The 27,987-nt window shown below is 43.9% G+C and overlaps 1 protein-coding gene across 1 annotated transcript; it reads left to right on the forward strand.

Annotated features, from left to right (window-relative positions):
* The first annotated feature begins 1,889 nt into the window (after window positions 1-1,889).
* On the forward strand, window positions 1,890-26,730 carry LOC146612872 (tripartite motif-containing protein 16-like). The gene is made up of 5 exons (XM_085378346.1): window positions 1,890-2,146; window positions 19,187-19,264; window positions 19,752-23,327; window positions 24,358-24,627; window positions 25,322-26,730. Exons 1-3 carry the CDS (start codon window positions 1,906-1,908, stop codon window positions 21,572-21,574), a joined length of 2,142 nt encoding a protein of 713 aa, XP_085234472.1. The 5' UTR covers window positions 1,890-1,905; the 3' UTR covers window positions 21,575-23,327; window positions 24,358-24,627; window positions 25,322-26,730.
* The last annotated feature ends 1,257 nt before the right edge of the window (window positions 26,731-27,987 follow it).

Below are 27,987 nucleotides of genomic sequence, written 5' to 3' on the forward strand. Positions count from 1 at the left end.
AAGGTGCTTTATATTGTAAGGTAAAGAATGTAAAAACCTCCACAATTGAACAAGCTGAAAAGAGCAAATGCTTGGCAGCAGTGGCAGAAACAGGCTTTCTGTCGTAATCACTGTAAAACACTAATCACTGGTCAGTCATTTGTTCTACAAATTCTACATTTGGATTTCTGATTATTATTTCTGGCTGATTTTCATTAGATCGACCTGAGTAGGGCAGCGACAGATGTGTGCGGTCCAGAAGAAGAAGAAGAAGAAAGAGGAGAGCAGAAATGATGACATTCTAGGCTCGCTTTTCACCTTTGATGTACTCTTAGCAGGAAGACTTTGGTTTGGTGATGTGTTAGAGATAATTTAGTGGTTGAAGCTACTGTGGACTGACCAGATCTGCCATCAGCTCAGAGTGCTGGATATCACCGCAAACCTGAGACAAAGTCATACAGAACAGGTGTGTAAAACTGTGATGGTGTCAGTGAAATAACACTGACTCATGCAGGACTCTGATAAAAACTCAGCTTGTGGGCTAACAGACTAAAATCAAAGAATGCTTCTCTTTTTCTCTTGTTAAAAACTTTGAACATCCAGTGAGACACAGAGTAAAGTGACTTTCCGAGATTGTTTCTTCTTCTACAGATTCAGATAAATGATGTCATTTTGAGCCAGAAAGAACATTTCCATCATAAAGTAGAAGACTTTTATATTTGTAGGAGCCATAATTGAATGTATTGAATTTTGATGATCACTGGGTTTTTATTTGTTTGGTTGTTATGGGAGTCACGTGGGTGCTAGCGGTGACATAAATGGGCGTTGTCACTCTGTCATTCACGGGTTTTGATTTTGACAGAGAGGAGGGCTGGGTAGCCGTAGTTTTTGTTGACCGCTGCACTACATGTTTCGCTTCGTTATATTAGAGCCTGTGATGTTGTAAGAGTTTGAATCAGGAGCCGATGATACTACTCTGTAAACTCTCAAAGCACTTTAATTAAACGAGCAAACAATTCCATCTCTCGCATTATTGCGTAACTTTGACAGCGCGTCAGGCAAATAGGCAGGCTCCATCCCCGGCCTGTAGCGACTGTGGAAGTCGCTACAATGTTCTTTATTTATTTATCTGGTAAAAAGTCTCATTGACTTTAAAATGTCTTTTTCAAAAGAGATCTGGCCAAGACCAGAAGCTCCAGTTTTCTCTGCTTCTGTTTGCAGCAGAGCAAAAAGGACAGAGAGCAAGGGACGAGAGAAGACACGAGACAAAGACATGAACGGGACCAAATACTAACCAAGACAACCTAAACAACAAATACTGAATAAATTCAAGAGCGTAAGCCCTTGAATTCTGATTTAATAAAGTAAATCAGAATACTTTATTAATCCTGAAGGATTAATAAAGTATTCTGATTCTGATAACTAGGAAACATAAGATACACAGAGAACAGAATAATGATTAAACAAGACTCAAAAAACCAAACACAAAACACTGGGTCAACGACCCAGGTACCCTAACAGCCGAGGGAAAAGATGACCTCCTATTCACATCAGTATGGTATATTTTACTCCCATATCACTACTCAAAGATCATATTTCATTGTTGTAGGTTGTGGAGGTGACACACACACAAGCTGTAGTTCAACAATGACTTCATTCCTCTATTGACCTATAAAGAGGTCTTGTTACATAAGATTAAAGCTGGAAACTGACACACATAAGCCCAAACACATTGTGTTATTGTGGACGTTGAAGTCACTGCATGTGTTTTTCATGAAGATTAAACTTTCCTGTGCTGTTGGTTCTTTGTTTAATTCTGTTGATTCTTACTTTTTTGTTCCTAAAGTTTAGTTTAAACTAAACCTAGTGTTCACATTTCCCCTGTCTCGTGTAGTCAATTAGGATCAGCTGTGTCTTTGCCATTCCATGTCTCCCCCTGTGTGTATTTATACTATGTGTCCTCGTGTGCTCCTCGCCGGTTCATCTGTGTTTTTTCCTGCATCATTCTGTGTCGTCTCCCTGCATCTCCATTTTAGGTTTCAGTTCTGTGTTGTGTTAGTTTTTTCCAGTTTAGGTTTCACCTCCTGCTGGCCTCCTTCGCCCGTTCCTAGATGCCCCTGGTCTCATATCGCACTGGACTTCATCACTGGTCTCCCACCATCCTCAGGTAACAGTTATTCTGACCATCATCGATCGGTTCTCCAAAGCTGTGCATTTCATTGCTCTGCCTAAGCTCCCATCAGCTCTGAACACCAGCCAGATTCTTACACAGCATGTGTTCACGTTCTGGGTTTGGAGAGAGTTTTGCAAGGAACTAGGGGCTCAAGTCAGCTTACCATCCGGTTTCCATCTCAAACTAATGGGCAAATGGAACAGGCAAGCCACCTTGGCTTTCATACCTTGGCTCAGGCGATTAGAGGATCATCAGGGGGTCCTTTTGTCCCTCTGTGGGGGGATACTCCCACTAGTTTTAAATCTGGGACTCCCCACTATTTGATCTAAGAACTGAAGAAGCTTCTCGGATGAGAGGTGATGAGAGGTGAAAAGTCTTGTTGAGACTAGTAGTTAAACATATGCCATTTTATGACCAGTAGTCAATGTAGTAAATTAGCTTAACAGCTGTAGGCCATATATTATCCTTTAGTTCTAATGGTGTGCTATGTATGTAGTTTAGTCTCTATTATACTCTTGAATAAAAGAAACATAATCATTTGTAGTTCATTAGACAAAGTGTGCATTACACTGTTTTCTTGAGATGTTTTATTGCTGAATCATGTGAAGAAGGCTGTAAGAGGGAGACTAGGTGTCTGGGCAGAAGAGATAAAACCACATTCCTTACCCCCCTTCCTGCTTCACACAGAAAGACAGGGAGGCAAGGTCAGGAGTCAGGCTCGCTAAGAATTAGAAAAACATGTGAAGATGCAGCTTTTATGACAAAGAGGGGGGCTGTGACTAGCTATAAAAGTCTGTGAAAGTTGCTACCATTTTGAGACATGCTGTCGAACCTCTGCAGGCATCTCTCCCGTCCGGACGTTGTAATGCTCTGACTGTTGAATTGTATGGAAATAAATGATTGTTGATTGAGCATTTATACACCGAGTATTGTCCTTCCTTCAGCCCAAAGATTCAAAGAATTGGGAGATTTCAACAACTTGGTGCCGTGTGACCCGGATCTTTGGTGTGCTGAGGAAGTGGGGCGAGGCGAACGGAAGACCGGTCTAACAACAAAAAGGTAAGCACAGCCTGTTGTATTATAAATACCAAATGTGCATATTGGGCTTTCCAAATTAATCTGTTCGCTGAGTCACATGTATTTTCACAGTAAATTTGTCGGTGTCTGGTTTTTGGCGCAAGATACTAACAACATAAGTTGAGGCTGAATTCCAGTGTGTTAAATAAACTGCTTCTACCGAGAAACTAATAAGATACTACGTTGGACTAGTTGCAGCCACTTTACCTTCCACATTTAATTTTGTCTAATACTGGCTTCTGTAGCAATAATACGTTAGAATTTCTTCTGAAGACGCGGCCATTAGTCCAGTACATTGAAGTCGAGGTTTGTTTATTTTGTTTATGGTGTCAGTGACGTCCTGGCTTTTGCCGGCTATGAAATAGAAGTTGATTTAAGGAAAAGCAGATGCTGGCTTCACGGTGCAGTTGAACGCTGGCAACGCGAGAGCGAAACACGTCCGTAGGTTTGGTTTATGATACGGCCGTGTTCCGGTGGTGCGGCCGTGAAGTGCAGTAGTGGTTGGTGCTAGTTTTAGTACATTGGATAGAGGTTTGATGGTGGTTTGTGGCGTCAGTCGAGTTTTAAGGGCTGCGGTCATAATACAAAGTAAAATTTTAAGTACATAGAGCAACACCTGGTTTATGATGTCAGGTATAACTTCGGGGATGCAAGCATCACTTTTATGATGCGACTTTGCCCCCTTGTGGCGGTCATAAGCGCAGAGAAAGGGGTATTTTGGTCTATGGTGCAGTGTGCTTTAAGAAGATCTAATAGTTGAGCTCAGAGGTTTCTGTGTAAAATTCCCGCTGAAGAAAAGTGTTGTGTGTGTGTGTGAAGGCGCGCTCTGAGTGAGAGTGTGTGCGAAGCTGCGAAGCGCGCTCTGGGTGCTGTCTTGTGTGTAAAGCGCGCTCTAGGTGTTGTTTTGAGTGTGAGTGAGGCGCGCTCTGAGTGTGTTTTTTGTGTGAAGTGTGAAGCGTGAACACAGTGACAGTGACGGTTGATGTGTTTGATTAGGAGGACATTAGAGCAAAGACACATTTTAGGATCAAAGGTTGATGCCTAGTGTACCTGTGGAAATAATTTTGCCCTAGGAGTGGCGACCCTCCTGTTCGTGGACGCGCGGGCAGGACCGGCGGCGTCCGGGTGCCGAGGTGGTGACTTGGGGAGGTGAGGGCCCCCGCATAGCTACGGAATAACACTGGGACCGCAGCATAATCGCGGGTTCACATTTATTCCGGACTAGAACAAGACACATTTTGCGAACAAAGGTTGAGTCTAGATTAGTTAAGAAATAAAAAGGTTAAAATTCCTCGTTTCAGTGGTTAAAATTCTTGTGTGCCTGTCCCCTGACGAGTGTGAAATTAGAATAAAGAGGGAATTTGGAGCCACATAGAGATAGACGGGCATAATTGGGTGTATTACTCTGTGGTGTAAACATTTAAAAAGTATTATAAAAAAAAAAGGAGAGAGAGGGTGAGAAGTGTGTGGTGGTGTGAATATGTCGGGTCTTAAATCTGACATAGAAAAAGGAGTGATGCAGGGTGAGTGGAAAACTGTTGATGAGCAGGTGAAGGAGTTGTTGCGGGCGCTGAGGGTCATGCGACCTGGCAGCGTGGGTGAGAAAAAATCAAAGGCTGCAGCTGTGGCAGCGAAAGTTAAAAAGTTGTGTGATAAGGAAGGAGTGAGAGGAGAAACAAGAGGTTCGTTGGCAAAATTGCTTCTGGGAATAGCACAGAAGCTCCAGGAAGAAGAGCAGGAGATTAGTACACAGTTAGAGGAGGCCTCTTTCTGGAGCAGGCGGAAACTCGGGAAAAAGTTGCAGGAAATTCAGGAGGAGAAAGCCCGTGTAACGAGGTGGGCTGTGACATGCCAGGGGGTGGAGCACTGGATGAGGGAGAGAAGGGAGGAGCCTGAGAAGCTGATGCTGCCGGCTTCTCCGGTGAAGTCATCGCTCACTGGTTTTCCCCCTCCCTATCAGGCCCCCGCCCCCCTTTACCCTGTGCTGAGGGTGGAGCAGGGCTGTCTCTCTGGTGAGAATGGCCAAGTTTTAGAAGTGACAGGAGGTTATGTGGATTGTGATATATCTAAAGAGCCCAAACGACCTACTCCAGCCCCGAAGAGTGAAAGAATAAAGCAAAGCTCCACTTTTGTTAATGAGGAGGGAGCTTGTGGCGGAGTGCAGTCACCGCCCATGAAACAGTCTCCCCAGCAGGTAGAGACTGAAGAAGAGCGGGCTGTGCGGCTGCTTGAAACAGCTATAATAACTCTAGAGCAGCGTCATCAAATTTCTGATGATGAGGCAGGTAGTGGAGTAGTTATTGCACCACAGGTTGAGAAAGGTGAGGTGTGCGGGCCCGATGGGGACGCATACGAGGGCTGGTTATCCGGCACACTGGATGATAATACGCCAGTAAGTGTCTGGGAAAAGCAGAAATTAGATGCAGGGCCGGAGCTAGAGGGCCGGGGCCGGAGCTAGAGAAAAATCAGGAAGAGGCAGAGTAGTCAAGCCCAAACCTGCAAACAAACCACACCCAGGAGCAGAGGGGATCTTGTGACGGTAAGTGACGGAAGTGAGAGGTAAGTGACGGAAGTGATGTTGTAGGTGACGTCAGACGCCGGAGATTTTGGCGGAGAAAAAGCAAATGGTAGCATAGAGTTTAACAAAGGTTTTCCAAGCTTCAGTATTACCAAATATACTAATCAATTGTCATATAACTAACAACATCTGTTTTATCATCTCTAACACCCTGGAGGACAACGGGGAGAGTTTAGACGCTCTCCAAGATTACATCGACCGCTGTTTTCAAGATTTAGTAATGCATAAGGCCCAGAGTGCATCTTCCCCGGCCAAAATCGAGACGCCGTCATCGAAGAGAAGTCGCCAGGCAGACTCCCCCGGTACAACATCGCCTGCCGGCAAAGACATCGCAGAAATCCTGGAGTCCATCGACAAGCGATTGTCCAGTTTCGATGCGAGGCTGTCCCTGGTGGAGATCTTACACCGGGAATTTAAATCTCTGAGAGAATCCCTGGAATTCAGCCAGCGGCAGGTGGAAACGCTTGCCGCTGAAAATGCCACGCTACGGGAGTCGGTTAAATCTCTCACCGATAACGTGACCCAGCTAAACATTGAAAATAAAAAAATAAAAGAGTCCGTTATCGATTTACAAGCCCGTAGCATGAGAGATAATCTTGTGTTTTCTGGTATTCCAGAAACTGCCGGAGAGGACGCAGAGGCAACGGTGAAAAGCTTCATTAAAATCCACCTGAAGCTGCCGGAGGACACCGTAAAGAACATCGACTTCGATAGAGTACATCGCTTGGGGGGCGCGCGGTCGCGGACCGGGAGACCACGGCCTATTGTGGCCAAATTCAGCCAATTCAAACAAAAGGAACAGGTGAAGAGTCGCGGCAGAGAGCTGAAAGGAACGGACTTCAGCGTGAACGACCAGTTCCCCAAAGAGATCCTGGAACGACGCAAGGTCCTGTTCCCAGTTCGACGTAGCTTTATCCAGAAAGGCTCCCGTGCTGTCATCGCTGTGGACCGGCTCTACGTGGACGGACAGCTGTACCGCGACCCCGGCACCACACCGTGGTTATACTGACTGCACTCCAGATAAGAACCCGCTACACTCTTTTCTTATTCATTCACACTTTCTCCTTTAAAATGTGTTTAACCTAGTAATATCAATATGATGTCATAGCAGATATAACACCGTCACCCTCCGTCATTGCTTTAATTGGAATGTTTCCGTTTCGTTTCCTTTTTTTTTTTGTTGTCGCTCACAGTTCATGTGGTTTCTTTCTTTCTCTTGTCTTTCACTGCTGTGGTCACCTACTTCCCCACTCACCTACAAACAACACCCTCTATTTCTCCATATTTTCACAACACGATCACGCAAACACATCAGCTCAACGGCAGCACATTCACAACAGCCTCACAGCACGCACAGACTTGCAGGACACATAAGCAAGCCACGCTTGTTCATATTAGTGAATATTCACACACATAGTCAGACTTATGGAGTCTCTCACCACACTTCTTTTTCTCTTTCTATTTACAAACAAGGGATGTTTCCATATTCTCTCCACCTGTCTAAACGAAACACCCAGCATACATCATTAAACATACACGCACAATTAAGGGCATGCTGAGGTTTGTCACATGGAATGTAAATGGAGCTGGCACCAGAGGAAAGAGGTTAAAAATATTTAACCAGCTTAAAAAACTACAGGCAGATGTTGTTTTATTACAAGAAACTCACAAACCTGTCACAGGTTTAAATGAACTTAAAACACCTGAGTTTCCTAACGTGTTTGCAGCCGGTTATAATTCTAGACAACGGGGAGTAGCAATTTTAATACATAAAAATGTTAATTTTACAGTACTCGATACAGTTATAGATCCAGAGGGTAGATTTCTAATTATTAAACTATCAATATTGAACAAAAAACTATGTATTGTTAGTATATATGGTCCAAATGTTGATGAACCCTCATTCTTCCACGGTTTTTTTAGTGCACTCTCTGAACACCTTGATTGCACACTCATTCTTGGCGGTGACCTCAACCTTGGACTAAATGAAGAAATGGATAGGCTCAACACAACAGGAACTCAGCGTAATTGGCAGTCCACAAATATAATCAAACAGTATATGAACGACTTTGGTCTTTGCGATGCATGGCGCTCTCTTCACCCCACCAGTAAGGAATATACTTTTTTCTCGCATGTTCATCACTCTTACTCTCGTCTGGATTATTTTTTGGTCAGCAGCTCACTGCTGTGTGACATTTCAGACACTGAGATTCATCCTATAGCTGTCAGCGATCATGCTCCTGTATCTTTAACACTAATGCACAAGAATAATACTACGCCAAGTAAAAACTGGAGATTTAATATATCACTACTTAAAGATGAAGACTTTATTAAATACTTTAAAAAGGAATGGACTTCATATTTAGACTTTAATGACACTCCCGGAATATCTGCTTCTGTTCTATGGGAAGCAGGGAAAGCTGTGATGAGAGGTAAAATAATTTCTTTCTCATCACACAAAAAGAAAGAAGAAAACAAAAATATTCAGGAATTAGAAAAAAACATCAAATCACTAGAAGAAGCCTACGCGTCCCACCAAGATCAGGAAACATTGAACAAAATATGCAAAACAAAACTAGAATTAAATGAAACTATTAATAAAAAAACACAATTCCTTATACAAAGACTTCGCTTGCAGAATTTTGAACACAGTAACAAATCAGGTCGATTTCTAGCTAACCAGCTAAAAATAAATAAAGAAAAAACAACTATATGTGCTGCTAAAGATTTATCGGGGAACACAATATATGATCCTGGAAGAATAAACAACATTTTTAGGGATTTCTATGAAACTTTATACTCACCACAAATAAACCCATCTAAAAATGAAATTGATCTGTTTCTTGACAACGTAACTCTTCCAAAATTACTAGACAGTCAAGCAATGGAATTGGATTCGCCACTGACGCCAAGTGAACTCCAGGAAGCCCTGATAAGTATGCCCAATAATAAGGCTCCAGGTCCAGACGGCTTCCCTGCAGAATTCTACAAAGAATTCTGGACAATTTTGGCACCAGTATTCCACAGCATGTTGCAGGAAATCGAGGAAAAGGGCAGACTACCACCAAATATGAATTCTGCCAACATTAGTCTCCTGCTAAAACCAGGCAAAGACCCTTTATTTCCCTCAAGCTATCGTCCAATTTCTCTTTTAAATGTAGACCTTAAAATAATCTGCAAAGCTCTCTCAAAGAGATTAGAGAAAATGACCCCCCTTTTAATTCATCCTGACCAAACTGGTTTCATAAAAGGTCGGCACTCCTCAACAAACACTCGTAGATTACTTAATTTAATAGACTACTCATACGATAAAAACATCGAAGCCATAATATTATCTCTAGATGCAGAAAAAGCATTTGACAGAGTTAATTGGAAATTTTTATTCGCAACTTTACACAAATTTGGTTTTGGAAACTCTTTCATAAACTGGATAAGAATATTATACAATTCCCCAACGGCTCGTATCAGAACAAATGACCAGACATCCTCCAGCTTCTGTCTCCTGAGGGGCACCAGACAGGGATGCCCACTCTCCCCCTCACTTTTTGCAATTTTTATCGAACCTCTAGCAGCAGCATTTAGACAGGCTACAACAATTAAGGGCATAAAATGTAAGAACATAGAACATAAAATCAGTCTCTATGCGGATGATGTGTTGCTTTTTCTGCAAAACACACAAACCAACCTCTCTGAGGTAATTACTTTAATAAACTGGTTTTCAAGAGTTTCAGATTATTCAATTAACTGGCCAAAATCTACAGTTCTCCCCATTAACTGCTCCTTCCATAATTCTTCCTCTGCCCCACTGCAATCCGGAAATATTAAATATTTAGGTATTAATATCTCTCCTAAGCTTTCAGACTTAACTAAACTAAACCACATCCCACTTCTAAAGAAAGTAGAAGGCGATCTGACTAGATGGAAATCTTTACCCATATCACTCATGGGAAGGGTCGCCACTATAAAAATGATGATCTTGCCAAAAATAAATTACTTATTTTTGATGATCCCTAACAAACCATCACAAGATTGGTTCAGATCTCTGGATTCATATATTTCCAAATTCCTTTGGAAAGATAAACCCCCGCGTATTAGCTTAAAAACGCTACAAAGAACCAAGGATAGAGGAGGATTAGATCTGCCTAATTTTCACCAATACTTCTTAGCCAACAGGCTTCAGTTCATCTCAGAATGGTTAAAACATACCTTCTTAGTTGAGCCCTGGCTAGATGTTGAACAGGCACTATGCAAGGATCTAGAGATTTCAGACCTACCATTTATTAGCTCAAACATCAAAAGACATGAATGCTTTAAAAGTATCAACATCAGCTTTTCTCTAACAGCATGGTGGGAGTTTCTAAAAATAACGGAGTCTTCATTAATCCCATGCAAACGTACACCTATCTGGAATAACCCTGACATATTACAAAACAATAATATGATTAATTTCCCAGAATGGAGTTGCAAAGGAATTAAATACTTAGAACATATATTAGAGGGAACAGAATTTATTCCATTTGACAGACTAGTTAAACAATATGGGATCAACAAGACAAGGTTTTTAGAATATCAACAAATTAAATCCATAGTAAAAAAGAAATTTAACCTCAGTCAAGTTGAATTACAAACACCACTAAGTGCGGCACATTTTCTTACTCTTAAATCCCCCAAATTATTATCTAAAATATACAGAACACTTTCTAAATTAGATGAATCAATATCCCTTCCTACTGCAAAGTGGGAAGCAGATTTATCAGTCAACCTAGACCAAAACTTCTGGTCTCAGATTTGCTTAAAAACTTTTAAATTAATTAAAAATCCCAGTCTGCAATTAATACAATACAAAATACTTCATAGAGTGCACTATACAGGTCATCGGATGTTCAAGATGGGCTTTACATCTTCCAACAACTGCTCACACTGTCAAGGCAATACACCAGACAATTACATCCACGCTCTTTGGTTCTGTCCACCAGTGCAAAAGTTTTGGCGCGAGATATGTGAAGATTTATCAAAATGTCTGAAATGTAACATTCCAACTTCCCCCTTAGTGTGTTTGTTGGGCAGCTTAGATAATGTCACTTCAGAAAAGAATATAGCCCATATGATCTTCACTGCCCTATGCATAGCCAAGAAAACAGTCCTCATGAACTGGAAAAATAAAAATAATCTTAATTCTAACCAATATAGAAATTATCTATTAGATTACATTAGTCTTGACACAGCCTCTGCCACCACATCAGATCAATTGCTCTGGGCCCCTTTTATCAGCTCCATCACCTAGTGGGGGTGGGGGGTCATAGTTTGGTCCCGCCTTCACTGTTGTGATTGGTGAGGGGGTAGGGACAGGCTTAGGGCGTCGGGGGGTTCCCCGGAGGCATCTTCCTTGGGGGGCTCAACCCGGGGTAGCGGTCACGTCCGGTTGAGGGCTCTGTTGGCTCTCAGGTGACTGTTTCCTCGCAGCTGCGTGCAGCGGGGCTAGGGGAGGGTCTGTGCTGACGGACGTGGGTTACTGACCTGGCAACCTGGCTGCCCCTGGGTGGGTCCGGGATGGGCGTGAGGTTCTGGGGGTGCTCCGTCTCTGGGCGGGGGCCCGGGCCGGGCCTCGGGGGCTCGGGTCCTGGTTGGTGTGTTGCCGGGGTTGTGGGCGGGTGGGTGCATGGGGGCCCGGCCCTGGAGCAGGGTGCCGCCGGTGCATCGAGCCGCCTGGGGGGCTCTTCAACTGGTGGGGGGGATGGTCACATCTGGCAGGAGCTTTCTTCTCTCAGGAACTCTCTGCAGGAGGGGGAGATACAGGAGAGGTGGAGGAAGATCTCAGCCTGGGCGTTTACCGTCTTATGTAGTCTGGAAGATGTGTGGTTGGTGGGGTGGGTGCAGTTTTCTCTGTGGTGGGGTTGGGTGGACTGTCCAGGGCTCTGTGGAGCCGGGGGGCGCTACTGCAGTGGGCCCCGGTCTGATGGGCCTGGGCCCCCCTTCCCTGGCGGGTCGCGGAGGGTGGGAGTGCCTACTGGGGTCAGCGGGGGAGCTGGCCCCAGGGAGGGGTTACCTGCCCCTCCCTTCCTTCCCTCCCCATCTCCAGCTGCCTCCCTCTTCCCGCTCCTCCACAACCACCCACACATGCAGGGCCTTGGAGTGGGGGTATGTCACCAGGGTGCAGAGGAGGCTACCCCCCCCCCTGTCCCCTTCTGGCTGCCTCTGCCTCAATTTTATCCCACAACTTAGACATTCACATTATTCACACTCTCATTACACATACATATAGGATCTTGGGGGTGGGCACAATCACGGAGTCCAAATCACCATCAGGGTGTATACCTCACCCCTGACGTCGTTGCCCACCTCTCAATTTTAAATACACTTAGTCATTGAGGGTTAGCAGGAGGGACTATGCGCTTACCTGCTGCTCCTTGGCAGGTAGCTCCATGCCCTCCTGGGTTTTAATTGCACCTTAGAACACATATGCATCAACACTACAATGAGCGGGTGGAGGGAGGTTTGGAGTCTTCTCCCACCCCCATTCTCTGCGGCCTGCTGGAGCGGGAGGGCTAGTAGGAGGAGTTGGCCGTCCGACTGCGGTCTGGGGTGTGGGGCCTCCCTGCTGCTGCGGAGTCGGGGTGGTCTGCCTCTCCCCACCGCAGGGAAAAGGGTAACACCACCTGGGTCTGGGTGCAATTCCCCCCTCCAGGGGCAAGGGTACCTAGACCCGGTTTGTAGAGTACGCTTGGGGAGTGTGATTGTGTGTACAGCGTCTCTTTATGTCTGTCTCCACGTTGGTTGAGTGTGGAGTGAGTGCATATGAGAGCATGAGGGTGGGAATGGATGTTTGTGTCTGTGTGTGCCTGTATGTCTGTCTATATGTCAGGTTGGGTATCAGACGCCACCTCTCTGGGGACACCTCAGGCCCTCCAAGGTTTGGAGGCCTATCTCCACCCACCACCACTTCCCCTGCCGGTGGCGGACTCCCTCAGGTGTCGGTGTGTTGGTGGTTCTTTGTGTCTGGGGGTGGGCGTCCGGGTACACACCGGCTCACTCCTTGGCGGCCGCTTGTCGGGGCCTGGGGCCTGGGGCTCGCTCGGGCCCCTTTGGAGGTGGGGTGCCCCCGGCCTCTCGGCCTGGGGCTCGGTCACTCAGGCGCAGCTGGGGGCCGGCGGAGCTCACGGGCGCGTCACTGCAACCCCCCCTGGCTTCTGCTCCGCGGCTGCTGAGTGAGCCCTCATCTGGGACTCTCCTCAGCTCTTACTGGAACAGTGGCGCGGCTGCCCCTCTGTTGGTCTTCCATGGTCTCTTGTGTTCTGGGGGCCTCTGGATGTCTGGAGTTTTGATCTCCTCCATACCCGCTTCACACCCTGGAGGACGGGGCTGTGGCCCCCCCACACTCCCTAGCAGATCATTACATGGAGAAACCTTTGGAATGCAAGCATGCTGATCCACACAGGTATGCACACATGGGTATTCACAGACGCGGACTAAAGCTTTCTTGGCTGCTGCCTCAAAGCACACTGTGCGCTGTCTATCTTGCGTGCTGCACAATATCGTTTATTACTTAGTAAATACTGATATCTATGACTAGCTAGTTTATTGTGATGGTGCTTTGTTTTCTCTATTATTATGTTGCTCTTTGTTGTTTGCTGTCTCCTCTGTTTGTTTGTTTGTTTGTTTGTTTTTTCTCCATACAGGTGACCCAGGAGTTTTTTTTTGTTTTTTTTTTTTTTTGTCTCTCTTCCCCCCCCTTCTCACCGTCTCTTCTCCCCTTGGGTTTTCTTTCTTTCTCTCCCCCTCTCTCTCTCATTCATTCCCCCTGTCCTATTTATTAAAAAAAAAAAAAAAAAAAAAAAAAAAAAAATGACAAAGGATGAACTGAAGCTCTGCCATCACGTAATGTCGCATACTGCTGTTTCTGATGTCATTTAAAAAAAAAAAAAAAAAAAAAAAAAATGAAATACAAACCATACGGGGTGGGAGATGTAACTGCATTGACTGAGTTATTACCTCCTATTACGGACGGAGGTGCGGGGTGGTTGAGAGAGTTTGACAGAGCAACAACAGGTGTTCAACTGGCCCTAGGTGATTTCAGAGCTGTGGTGGCCAGATGTGTCAAAGGCACAGCACTGGATGACATAGAAAAAATAGCAGGTACAGCATTGATGGTTGATAGCACCCCGTTCTGCCGTGTTGTGAATGAAATATCTCATGCATTACGTGAAAAATATCCCACTCCAAATGCTGCTAAGATTTTGAAGTTGTTGTGGAAGCCTGATCAAACTCCAAGGAAGTACATAGAACAGGCTAAAGCCACATGGGCCCTTAACACTGGCCAGCATCCTGGTAGAGAGGGGATGCAACAATTGTGGTTTAGAGACGCTGTGTTAAAAGGTGTGCCCGAAAGGGTCAGAGTGGCGGGGGCGGAGTCTCACGTGTGGGAGAAACATCTGGTGCATCGCCTGCAGACAGCTCATGATGAGGTTATGGCTAAAACTGAGGAGACAGATAACATGAAAGAGCAATTGTTGAAATTACAGCTGGGTGAAATGAGGGGAAAGGCAAATGACAAGAAAAAGGATGAAAAAATAGCAAAAGTAATGGTAGCTCAAGGTTTCCAGCAAATGGGGACTGATGTTGATCCTAATGCATTGCCAGTAGACACACCGGGACCCGCGCGAGGCACAAATTGGGGTGGCCGTGGGGTCGGTAGAGGAAATTGGGGTTCACGTGGTGGTCAACGGGGAGGAGGCGGCGGCATGGGTAGACAAAGGGGTGCGCTTAGAGGTCCGTACGTGCCAGGTACTGTGTGTTTCAACTGTGGTCAGACTGGACATTGGGTTCGAGAGTGCCCAGAACCACCTCAGCAGTTCAATACTAACATGCCACGTTCGGCCAGAAGGGGGCGTGGACAATGGTCGGCCCCCAACTCACAGATGGCTCCTCCAGGCCAGTATTCAGTGGAATACTGGCAGCAGGGACAATACTGACACACCCCACAGAGAGGCCTGGGCATAGGGGGAGGGGCAGACCCCCTGGTGCCACTGAGGGTTCAAGGACGTAACCTGCCCTTTTTAGTGGACACAGGAGCGACGTATTCCACCATTCGTACGGCTCCTGACGACATCCCACTCACAGACACAAAAATCAGTGTTATCGGCTTCTCTGGGGTACCTATGACCTTGCCAGTGACCGTCCCTCTAAAGACGGAGTTAGGACGCCAGTCCTTAACACATTCATACATGATTTCATCACAAGTTCCAGTTAATCTGTTGGGCAGGGACCTGCTCATTAAGCTTGGAGCTACTATCATGTGTGGAGCTGATGGATTAACAGTGACTTTGAAAGATGGCACACAGCTGTCCTGTTTGCAATCAGGAATGAGAGGACAGTGGCTGTTATCTGAGGATTGTGAACGCACAGCGCAGATTTACTGGGCGCGACTGACCACATCAGATGGAATTCTGGCACAGTACCAACTCTGGCGTCCCTGGATAATGTCCATGTCGGTTTACTCACCCTTGCGTGACCCCTACCACGTGACCTTGTTTTACGATCGCGAGCGCACTGAGTGGTTTGAGGAATTGTTTAATGAGTGTTTAGATGAGACAACTTGGGAGCTTAACTCTCAGGACATTTATGTTGGTACAGCTGGAGTGGCAGCGTTTGTTCCACTCCCTGAAGATAAAATGAGTTGGTATAGAATGGGGGATGAAGCGGTTCCCCATGTGTCTTTGGCAGTGCACGAGGGTCATCAAGCAAAAGATTTAGGCCCCATGGTGAGAACAGCCACAAGGGCCACAGATTGGCAACAAACACAACTCACTGATGTCTCATACTCACCCAGTTGTAAAACATATCGAATTTCTGTGACTGCTACTGATCAGAGTGTGTTAGAACACAAACTTTTAAAGCGAACACATGGCAGGGAGAAATCTGATCATGAGGAAGCTGTTAAAGGCTTAACAGAACTCCCAGACACTCTGTGGTCTAAAGGTCCAACTGATGTGGGTTTAACATTTTGTTCACCCGTCACATTTGAGTTAAAGGATGACACCCCTATTTGGCGTTCACAATACAGACACAGCCCAGAGGCAGATAATGGGATTGCAGAAACTATTTCAGGGCTCCTGCAGGTGGGTGTGCTGGAGTCGTCTTCCTCTGCATGGAATACTCCGATCCTCCCAGTTGAAAAGTCAGGCACGGGCAAGTATCGCATGGCACATGACCTTAGGGCAATAAACGCTGTCCTTAAGACACAAACAGTACCTGTACCAAACCCGTACACAGCTCTGACTAATTTATCTCCAGATCAGCGGTGGTTCACATGCATAGATTTGGCAAATGCTTTCTTTTGTCTCCCTCTGCATCCATCCTTAAGAGATATTTTTTCATTTACTTACAGGGGCCAGCAGCTGCGTTACACACGGCTGCCGCAGGGTTTTGCCCTTTCACCTGGCATTTTCAATCAGGTACTTAAAAATGCTCTTTCTCCATGTGTATTACCTGAAGGATGCACACTGATCCAATATGTGGACGATTTGCTGATTGCCGCTAAAACAGCTGATGCTTGTTTTCAAGCGACAATGACTGTGCTTCGTCAGCTGGCTAAAACAGGCTTTAAAGTAAGTAGAGAAAAACTCCAACTTGTCAGAACTGAAGTTACATTTCTAGGTCGTGTGGTGGCGATGCAGACGGTGGGCATGTTGGCGTCCCAGAGGGAAACAATTATGTCACACCCCCAGCCACGTACAGTTAAAGAAATGTTGTCATTTCTTGGGCTCACAGGTTACAGTAGACACTACATTCCTGACTATGTGGGCAAAACCAAACCTTTGAGGGATTTGGTGAAAGAACACGGCATGAGAGATCTCACAGCTAATCTCAACTGGACCACTGAAGCTGAAATGCGGTTCATTGAATTAAAGCAGGCCCTGTCTCGTGCAGCAGATTTGGCAATCCCCGATTATAACTCTGATTTCTCAGTTGATGTTTCTGAAACAAATGGAGTAGTAAATGGTGTGTTGTTTCAGAAAAAAGGGGGAAAGAGACAAGTGCTGATGTATATCAGCATTGGCCTGGATAACACAGAAAAAAGACACCCCATGTGCACACAACATGCAGCAGGGGTAGCAAAAATAATTCAGAAAGTGGCTCACATTGTGAGAGGGCACCCACTGAAAGTGCTCACAACACACAGTGTGGTGGCCTATGTGAACTCACAGGTATTTACAATGACCCCACTGAGACAACAGAGACTGACTAAGATTCTGGAGTCTCCAAACTTGACCTTCACACATGAAGGGATTAACATGGCAGATCAAATGGGGGGGGGGGGGACACCTCATGACTGTACACAAATAGTAGAGGTTGAAGAGAAAGTAAGGTCTGATTTGAGAGCAGAACCGGTGAGTGAGGCAGATGATTATTTTACAGATGGATGTTGTTTTAGAGATCCGAGTGAAGGATTGAAAACAGGCTATGCAGTGGTGAAAGGAGTTGGAGAACAGCTGCTGGTGGAGAAATCAGGAACATTAGAAGGGCCTCAGTCAGCACAGAGAGCAGAGCTTATTGCAGTGATAGAAGCTCTGAGATTAGGGAAAGGAAAAAGAGTTAACATTTATACTGACTCAGCATATGTTTTTGGAGCAGCACATGTGGAGCTGGGGCAATGGAGGAGGGCTGGATTCAGAACAGCCACAAATAAACCGATCAAACATGAGGAGGAAATGAGACAGCTGGAGGACGCTCTGAAAGAACCTCTGGAGGTCGCTATCATAAAGTGTAAAGGGCATGACGAGTCTGACACTTGGGTGGCGAAAGGAAACAGAGCAGCCGACGAGGAAGCAAAACGGGCGGCAGGCTATAAGGAAGGAAAACAAATGGTAAGTATGGGTATGGAATGGGGAGACCTGCCAGCCCAACAGCGAGAGGACATCGAAAAGGCGCAAGGAGGAGCCTCACCCGAGGAAAAGGCGGTGTGGCAGGAAAGAGGGGCCGTACAATCAGAAGGATTGTGGAGAGGGCCCGATGGGCGGCCAGTGCTCGCAGCAGAAGTGGCCCAGGAGAAAATCAAAGAAGCTCATGGGCTAGGTCATGTGGGAGTGGCCCAGATGGAAAGGGATTTGTGTCATTGGTGGCATCCCTACATGAAAAACCTGGTAAGGGAACATGTGAGAACCTGCCTGATTTGTGGACAATACAATCCGAAGCCCACCGTGAAACCAGAAATGGGTAAGTTTCCTTTGCCAGAAAGACCAGACCAGGAAATTGTGATTGATTACACTGACATGATAACCACTGTTCGAGGGTTTAGATATCTGTTGGTGTGTGTGGATGGTCTGACTGGCTGGCCAGAGGCGTGGCCAACGCGCAGAGAGGATAGTAAAACAGTGATCAAATGTCTGGTGAATTATTATGTCCCCTGGCATGGATTCCCAGAGAAGGTAAGATCAGATAATGGCACTCACTTTAAAAATCGAGATCTCGCTGAGGTGGAATGTATGTTGGGGTTGCAACATAGATATGGTACAGTTTACCATCCACAATCTCAGGGAAAAGTGGAAAGAATGAACCAAAATCTTAAAAACAAATTGGCAAAAATCTGTGCACAGACCAACTAGGTGTCTGGGCAGAAGAGATAAAACCACATTCCTTACCCCCCTTCCTGCTTCACACAGAAAGACAGGGAGGCAAGGTCAGGAGCCAGGCTCACTAAGAATTAGAAAAACATGTGAAGATGCAGCTTTTATGACAAAGAGGGGGGCTGTGACTAGCTATAAAAGTCTGTGAAAGTTGCTACCATTTTGAGACATGCTGTCGAACCTCTGCAGGCATCTCTCCCGTCCGGACGTTGTAATGCTCTGACTGTTGAATTGTATGGAAATAAATGATTGTTGATTGAGCATTTATACACCGAGTATTGTCCTTCCTTCAGCCCAAAGATTCAAGGAATTGGGAGATTTCAACAGTCTTCAAGCAACTTAAACAAGTCCAGACGCTTTTCTTTGCAAGCTGATTTGACTACGATGACCTGGATGACTGAGAACCTTCACAGACATAATAAACACAAAGTTTTTGTTCTATAACATTTTTCTATCATTGCTTTATTATGGATTAGGTGCAAGAGTTGTTAAAATGTATAATTAGATAATAGATGGATTCAATAGCAAACTGTGCCTCGTTCTCAGATGGACAGCAAGTGGAATGTGATAGATGAGATGAGGAGATGGAAGGAAGAAGAGAGGCAAAGAGTGATTCACAGGCAGAGCTTAGTTTATTTCCCAGTTTTGTTGCCTTATGGTTCCAAGCACCGTGACCAATCTTTGCGTTTTATTATTATCTCATAACACTTGTTTAATCAGCTACCCTCTCTCCTGTGGACTGTTTAATCTCTACAGTCTCAGATCAACACAGCCCTGCCCTCCAGCACTATCAGCAGCAAGAGCAGAAGCAACCCCCCAAACAGCAACATTGTACCCATCAGGTAAAAAATGGGCTACGTTTGCTTTGCATTGTGCCCACCTGATGACAGTGATGTAGTGTGATGCGATTCCATATTAGATTCTTGATGAATGTGGGTTGTTGTTCTTCAGCCTGCTTCTATGTGCCCTTTTTAACTGTGAGCACCCGCCCCTTTAAACATCTCTGCACTGCCCTGACTAAATGTATATATAAACTGTCTCTATGGTTTACAGTCTGAGTCTGACAAGCTGTCAGCTGTTCATTTCTGCTATTTGAATTGTTAAAAGAAACAAACTATTCATTTAGCAGATTAACAAAAAGAATAGAGAGGCATCCAGTTATTGACATTTATATTATTTAGTTAAAGGTTTGAACAGAAAAACAATTAAACACAGAGCCTCTTCCTGCTTTCTGGAATGAATCACAGCATGAAAACCCTTCCTCTTCTTCCTGCTCTCTAGCTCAGCACCTCCTGTCTGTCCATATCGTTCTGTGTTCCCTCCCCTTTAGATCTACATTATGAAGATGGGTGTAACCAACATGTGTTAGAGCTGGCAGGCCCCATTCACAGCAGCAACACTTGTTGTTCAGATCAGACCAGTTTCTATAATAAGGAAGTGAAACTTACACAATCACTGACACTGAGAGGAGAAATGGCGCAGAAAGGAGTTCAGCTGGATCGAGAAACCTTCTCTTGTTCGATCTGTTTGGATCTACTGAAGAATCCGGTGACTCTTCCCTGTGGACACAGCTACTGCATGAAGTGTATTGAAAGCTTCTGGGATGAAGAGGAAAAGAAGAAAATCTACAGCTGCCCTCAGTGCAGACAGACTTTCACAGCGAGGCCTGTCCTGGTGAAAAGCACCATGTTAGCAGTTTTAGTGGAGGAGCTGAAGAAGACTGGACTCCAAGCTGCTCCTGCTGATCACTGCTATGCTGGACCTGAAGATGTGGCCTGTGATGTCTGCACTGGGAGAAAAATAAAAGCCTTCAAGTCCTGTTTAGTCTGTCTGGCATCTTACTGTGAGAAACACCTTCAGCCTCATTATGATGTGGCTCCATTAAAGAAACACAAGCTGGTGGAGCCCTCCAAGAAGCTCCAGGAGAACATCTGCTCTCGTCATGATGAGGTGATGAAGATGTTCTGCCGTACTGATCAGCAGAGTATCTGTTATCTCTGCCCTGTGGATGAACATAAAGGCCACGACACAGTCTCAGCTGCAGCAGAAAGGACTGAGAGGCAGAGAGAGCTGGAGGTGAGTGGACAAAACATCCAGCAGAGAATCCAGGACAGAGAGAAAGATGTGAAGCTGCTTCAACAGGAGGTGGAGGCCATCAATCAGTCTGCTGATCAAACAGTGGAGCACAGTGAGAAGATCTTCACTGAGCTGATCCATCTCATCCAGAAAAGAAGCTCTGATGTGAAGCAGCAGATCAGATCCCAGCAGGAAACTGAAGTGAGTCGAGTCAAAGAGCTTCAGGAGAAGCTGGAGCAGGAGATCACTGAGCTGAAGAGGAAAGATGCTGAGCTGAAGCAGCTCTCACACACAGAGGATCACATCCAGTTTCTACACAACTACCCCTCACTGTCAGCACTCAGTGAGTCTACAGACTCATCCAGCATCAATATCCGCCCTCTGAGCTACTTTGAGGATGTGACAGCAGCTGTGTCAGAGGTCAGAGATAAACTACAGGACATTCTGAGAGAGGAATGGACAAACATCTCACTGACAGTCACTGAAGTGGATGTTTCACTGTCACAACCAGAGCCAAAGACCAGAGCTGGATTCTTAAAATATTCATGTGAAATCACACTGGATCCAAACACTGCAAACACATGGCTGTTATTATCAGAGGGGAACAGAAAAGCAACATGTATGAAACAACAACAGTCTTATTCTGATCATCCAGACAGATTCACTAACAGGCGTCAGGTCCTGAGTAGAGAGAGTCTGACTGAACGTTGTTACTGGGAGGTGGAGTGGAGAGGGGGAGGAGTTTGTGTAGCAGTCGCATACAAGAATATCAGCAGAAAAGGATGTTATGAATCTGAATTTGGATGTAATGACAAATCTTGGGCATTAAATTGTATCAACAACAGTTTTACATTTTGGTACAACAACATCCAAACTCGTGTCTCAGGTCCTCGTTCCTCCAGAGTAGGAGTGTACCTGGATCACAGAGCAGGTATTTTGTCCTTCTACAGCGTCTCTGAAACCATGACTCTCCTCCACAGAGTCCAGACCACATTCACTCAGCCGCTCTATGCTGGACTTTGGCTTTACTGTTATGGAGACACTGCTGAGTTGATTAAAGTGAAATAGACTGAAGTCTTTCATATTGTTGTAAGTTTAAATCTGTATTTTAGTTCCCTTTTAGTTTCTCTCCATCATTATTGTGGTATTTATGTGCTGCACATAAATCAGATGTCAGTCAAACATTATGGGCAGTACCTCGACATCTTCAACATGTTGTCTTGATGTTTTTACGTTTTATAGGTGGAGCTCTTTCCTGTGTCTGTTCAGCCATGGAGACTATCAATGCTTATGGATATTTTTATTTGAAAAATTTCTCCACATGACAACATAAACTTCTCTATCTTCTAAATGTTTACTGAATATTTTTCTTAGGTATTTGTATGTTGTTGTTTCTCTTCACTGATCTTAACAGAGAAGTCTACAGACCTTCCTTTATCACACAGATTTTATTCTCATTTGTACATTTATAAAGAAAACAATTAATTACAGAGCAATAAGAAATTTTAAGAAAGTGCACTATATCATAATTTATAGTAAAGTGTATTAAAGCATCGTTAGTTAGTCACTTATTTAGTTTGGAGCTGTATCATCTGACACTGTAGAAACATTTCCTCCAGCTTCAGCACAGAATGTTAAAAACAGAACTATTAATGAGAACAAACAGTAGGAACACAGTATCAGCAAACATCATGGCTTAAAATGGAGAGTAAAAATCTAAAAAGAAATAAACAAATTAGTAAAAAGGATTTCCTGTTGACATGTTATTGGTCCTATCTTGTCTGCAGCACCTCCAGGATGCTTCTTATATGTTTCTGGTTATTTTTGCACCAATTTTAGTTTTTGTCAGTAGGAAGTTCAAGTTCAACTCAGTGTGTTTGTTTGTTTTTTTCAAACTGATGCCTGACCTTGAACACCAAACATCTGTCAATAAAGCAATGATATAAAATGCTTATATTAGTACTGAAAAACTGCATATCCACTTTACAAATATAAATAATGATATAAATCCACAGCTGAACTGGAGGAGCAGCTGATCTAGTTCACTCATGTGTTTCTGGACTAAGAGTTGGAGCAAATACCTTATGATTCAGTGATGTTTGTTTTTGTTAAATATTTTGTAGATCCAAGAGTGAGTTTGACTCATGATGATGATGTTCCGAATTAAACAAAGTTGGTCACAAATTCTTCAAAGCTGTTTATTAAGAATATATTCACTTGGACTCATGAGACAGGCTTGTGATCCAAGGGAGCCATCAACTGGACAATTACTGACATGACAACAAAAAAGCTAAGTACAGAGGGGGGAACAGAGGTGAAAATACTTGCTTTAAAGGATTGTAATGTTTCCTTTTAAAATAAGTCTCTAAGGTCAGACAAAGGGACAGAAACTCATAGCTTTCTACCAGCCCAATGACAAAACTATAAGTTGTTTTTTAACATCTACTTTTTCATCTATTTGGCAGTCACAGTGAAAAGTATAAACATTGGCACGCTTTGTCTTGTGATTCTGCTGTTCGTAAAAAATGACCATGCGCAAAGTACCAGACTTTAAGGCTTTGACTTGATGCCAATGGCCTGAGGAGGACAGTATTACCCTTGGACATGTGTAGTCTGCCGTCTACTCAATAGAAGAACAAGAAGCGCGGAAATGGCACAACTGTCTTCAGTTTCTGGGAGAGTTTAACAATGAGAGACTGATGATGCAGAAGAAATCTCCGTGGTTAAAAACATTAAAAACAGTCGTCCAGGATGATGAGATCCGCCACTGGCTCAGACTGCTGTATATCAGCCGGAGACCCGAGATGAAGTCACGCAGCAGGTATGTAAAACTGTGATGTTCTCAATGAACTAACACAGGAACGATCTGAGCTCAGTCTGTAAGCTAACAGGCTAAAATCAGAGAGCAGCTAATCAAACAAGTGCGTCCGTTTTTTTTAAAGGTAAACTTTTAACAATAGACTTTCATGAGACACATCAAAACCAAACAGGGAGGGAAAGCTTCGGTTTTCTGCACTGTGCCACAGTTCGCTGTCTGCTTCGGTTCACGACGCCTCACTCCGGGGCTACAGACAGTTCTCTGCCGCCTGTGGTGCTCCTCACCTCCGTCTGCACCCACAGACTTCCCGAGGTGGAGGCAGGCCGGCAGGGACTTTGAGAGATGGGCTTTACTTTTAAAAATACCCCTTAATCAGGGTCTAACTCACTAAAAGATGGCCACATGTCTCTCTCCAACTTAATCTCTTTCTTTTAAGTAATTGTTTTTCATTGAAATGAAATTAATTGTTCAATAAAATGATTACATTTATAATTGAATTAAAGTTAAATGAATCAAGGTGATTTTGACTTTGCTAGTTAACAGGAAGAGAAACAAACTTACACAGGATAAAATGAAATTTGGACCCAGCAGAAAAAGTCAGATCACAGACAAACAGAAACATTCCTCTTTGGCTAAAATAAAATGCAGATTATTGCTCATCTGCAGTTTTAATCATGGTGAATAATTTATGATTCAGCCAAGTAAGATTCTTCTGTGTGGAGGTTTTTCCCCTGTCAAAAGGCATTGACCATTACCTTCATCTAAACATGGAATTTAAGTCATGTAGTTGCCGTTGTTTGTTTTTAAAGAGGTCATAATATTTTTGTGATGGTAGAAATTTATCTTCAAAGTAATAGTTATAAAGTGAATTAATAAGACTTTCCAACAAAGAGAGGGAGTCACATGGTGCTTCTGAAACATTTGTACAAACCTCTCTCACATATGTGAGCAACATGCTCACAGTGTACAGCCCTGCTGACTGAGGCTGCACCTTTACCTGTCTAATCTTTTTCTTTTTACTTTGTTCCTCAAGTCCCACATCAACATGAAGTGTAAGGAGGAGGAAGATCTGGCTGGCCAGCAGGTCTGGAAGCAGGAGAGGAACTTCAATCTGGACCAGGAGGACACAGATCCCCCACAGATCAAAGAGGAAGAGGAGGAACTCTGCATCAGTCAAGAGGGAGAACAGCTTGTAGTGAAACACGAGGATGAAGGCATCGTCGTCTGGAGCGGGGAAGAGCGGCTCAGACAGCTGCATAACATCTGGAAACCTGAGAAAGATTTACAGACCAGCGGTAAAACTGTAATCGCTTTTCTGAAGTGTTAACATTAATATTAAACCTACAGTTTGTATCAGTCAGATCTATTTAATGTGTATTCGTGAAAACATGACAGGGAGTTTTAAATGGACTGGTTCTTATATAGCGCTTTTCTACTCAATCTTGAGCACTCAAAGCGCTTTACAAAACTTGTGCATTCACCCACTCACTCCCATTCGCACAAGCACATTTTTCTTAGTGCTTTCTACCAACATTCAGACACACATTCCACAGATCAAAGAGCAACTTGAGGCAACTTGGAGTTAGTATCTTGCCCAAGGATATTTGAAATGCAGACTAGGTGAAGCCGGGAATCGAACCGATCAGTAGATGATCTGCTCTACCGCCTGAGCTACAGCCACCCCCAATAGTGAAGATTATTTTGAAAAATATCAAGATGTAGATCAGTTTCGAGATCAACTCCAAAATAGATCATCAGTCAGTCAGTAATAAGTGAGTTCTTTTTTGTTTGAAAGGTTTTTTTTACTCTTAATGTTGCTGAAAAATGTCAGAACTCAAGTTCTCATTTGCATCAGAGTGCACAAATAACTTCATTTTTACACACTTTTAATTTCACCTGCAAATGTGAGCAACATGCCCTCATTACAGACTTTAACTAAAACTTTATCTTCTCAGAAGTGTTTTTCTATAATTACATTTTTTTTATTGTTCGTTTAGAAGCAATAGTGGAGAGACCGGCTGACTGCTGCAGAAGAAATCTGCTCTGAGGTTAACAGAACGTCTGATCGTCCAGTATGAGATCAACCTTCAGCAGAGACTGCTGGATATCAGCCGGAAACCCGAGATAAAGTTACGCATAACAGGTAAAACTGCGATGGTCTCAGTGGACTAACACAAGAATACAACTCATGTAGGACCTGATCAGAGCTCAGCTTGTAGGCTAACATACTGAAATCAGGGAGCGGCTAATCACACAAGTGCGTCTCTTTTTTACGGTAAACTTTTAGCATTAAACAAACCTTGAGACCGAGAGAAAGTGCCTTTATAGAAGATTTATTTAGGAGATTAAGATAAAGGAGGCAGGGAGGGAAAGCTTCTGTTTTCTGCACTGTGCCACAGTTCGCTGTCTGCTTCGGCTCTCTGACCCTCACTCCGGGGCTACAGACAGTCCTCTGCCGCCTGTGGTGCTCCTCACCTCCGTCTGCACCCACAGACTTCCCGAGGTGGAGGCAGGCCGGCAGGGACTTTGAGAGATGGGCTTTACTTTCAAAAATACCCCTTAATCAGGGTCTAACCCTACAAGACCATCGTGCCTCCCCCACCATCCTCACCTCATGTTAAAATGTATATTTTTCAACTGAATTATATTTGGGTTCAAGAAAATGATGAAGTTTTTAAAATAACTTTGTAATGTTCTAATAAACAGTCTTAACTCGAACTAAATCAGCTCAAATCTCACAGATGTCAGTGTTATTCACAAAGCATGGAAACATAGTTGTTAGTTTTGAATGCAGCCACAGCAGGCAAACTATGGCTGCATGCTCCAAAGAACAGGAGCACAGTAACTGAACACACTCTTAGCACACTTACATCTGATTTTGGGAACAGTTAACAGATCTGAACCTGATGACCTGAGAGGTTTAACTGGGTCAAAGGTCGAGAGCCAATTGAGAACTGTCCAGTTAAACCAACTAAATGATGAAACCTTTGATTTAAAATGTCATGATCAACAGTATCAAAGGCAGCAATGAGATCAAATAGAACTAAGACTGAAACTCTGAGTCCCTAATAATCTTCAGATCACTGATGACTTTAGTTGGGTTGATTCTGTGCAATGACTGGCTGTGAAACCTGACTGGTACTTATCTGCTATGGCACTGTGAGATTTTCAGTTTAATCTACAACAATGACAAACATTTACTTGCAGCGTGAAGCTGGCAGCAGCTACCTGAATGATTTGTACTCTGAACTTTCCTAATAAGAGTATCAGAGCTCGAGAGTAACTTACACTTTCATTTTTCACATTTGTACAGTTTAAATTTCACTCACATATGAGGACATGCTCAGAGTGGACTATATTTGCTCAGATGTGTTTTCCTGTCATCACATTATTAACCTTTTTCCTCAGTGACCCTTTGTTCCTCAAGACAGTGAACATCTCCTTTCTTCCAGCTCTCCTGAACCAGAGAGCAGAGATCAGCAAGACAACTTTCCTGTGTCAGAGAGTCAGCGTAAAACTGACACAAGTAAAAAGTTTGTGAAATGTGAGATTTGTGGAAAAACCTTTGAGTACAGATCCAAACTAACGAGACATATGAGGGTTCACACAGGTGAGAAGCCACATTCTTGCAGCACCTGCGGAAAAAGATTCAGCCTGATGATAAACTTGAAAACTCACATGAGAATCCACACAGGTGAAAAGCTTCATTCAGAGGATACAGTTACAAAGACACATGAGGATTCACACTAGTTAAAAGTGGGAGAACTGTCAGATGAAGCAGTCCACTGAGAAGCCAGATCAGAGCAGATCAGATGACCTCCTTCCTTAAAAAACTCTGTATTGTTTATTGTATGTGGGGGTGGGAGATATAGCCTCAAAATAATATTTCAAGAAACTTACATTTAAAAAAAATAATGTACATTTTATCAGCTCGGCAGGCAGCAGCATTTATATGTGTAAGTAAATGATGGATTTTCCATCTTTCTCTTCCAGTGAGCTGCTGTCACTGATGACAGCTTAGCTAATTCAAAGTGTGAAAATGTGGCCACCTCAAGGTGCTTGATATTGTAAGGTAAAGACCCAACAATAATACAATGAAAACAGAGAAAACCCAAACAGTCATATGACCCCCTATTAGCAAGCGTTTTGGCGACAGTGGGAAGGAAAAACTCCTTTTTAACAGGAAGAAACCTCCAGCAGAACCAGGCTCAGGGAGGGACCCCCATCTGCAACAAGGAAAGTTTTAAGTCTAATCTTAAAAGCTGAAGGCTCTGCCTCCCATTCTACCTTTAAATACTCTATGAACAACATTATAGTGCAATGTTAGTGACACGGCATACATGAAATATGAGCACATAAGTATCCTCAGGGGTGTTTTTCCTGGAAGTTTTAAGAAAAGTGTATTACAAGTGCTTACACTCTAGCTTAATATCCAAAATAACCTTGTAATGCGGAGCCTGCACAATTCTGTCATATAAGCAGAGGTGGAAAGTAACGAATTACATTTACTTGCGTTACTGTAATTGAGTAGTTTTTTTGTGTATTTGTACTTTTTAAAGTCATTTTTCAAGTCTGTAATTTTACTTTTACTTAAGTATATTTTTTAAAAAGTATTGTAGTTCGCTACGTTTTCAATCACACCCGTTACTGAGTAAATTAAAAA

This window comes from Diplotaxodon limnothrissa, linkage group LG18 (genome assembly GCF_057381915.1).
Source record: "Diplotaxodon limnothrissa isolate DT_005_m linkage group LG18, D_limnothrissa_male_GT1.1, whole genome shotgun sequence".
NCBI lineage: Eukaryota > Metazoa > Chordata > Actinopteri > Cichliformes > Cichlidae > Diplotaxodon > Diplotaxodon limnothrissa.

Coding starts and splice junctions, on each gene's coding strand:
- LOC146612872 (XM_085378346.1), top strand. CDS start 1,906: ATGTCTCCCCCTGTGTGTATTTATACTATGTGTCCTCGTGTGCTCCTC. Junction 2,147..19,186: donor TGGTCTCCCACCATCCTCAG/GTAACAGTTATT, acceptor TAATCTCTACAG/TCTCAGATCAACACAGCCCT. Junction 19,265..19,751: donor CCCCAAACAGCAACATTGTA/CCCATCAGGTAA, acceptor TCTGTGTTCCCT/CCCCTTTAGATCTACATTAT.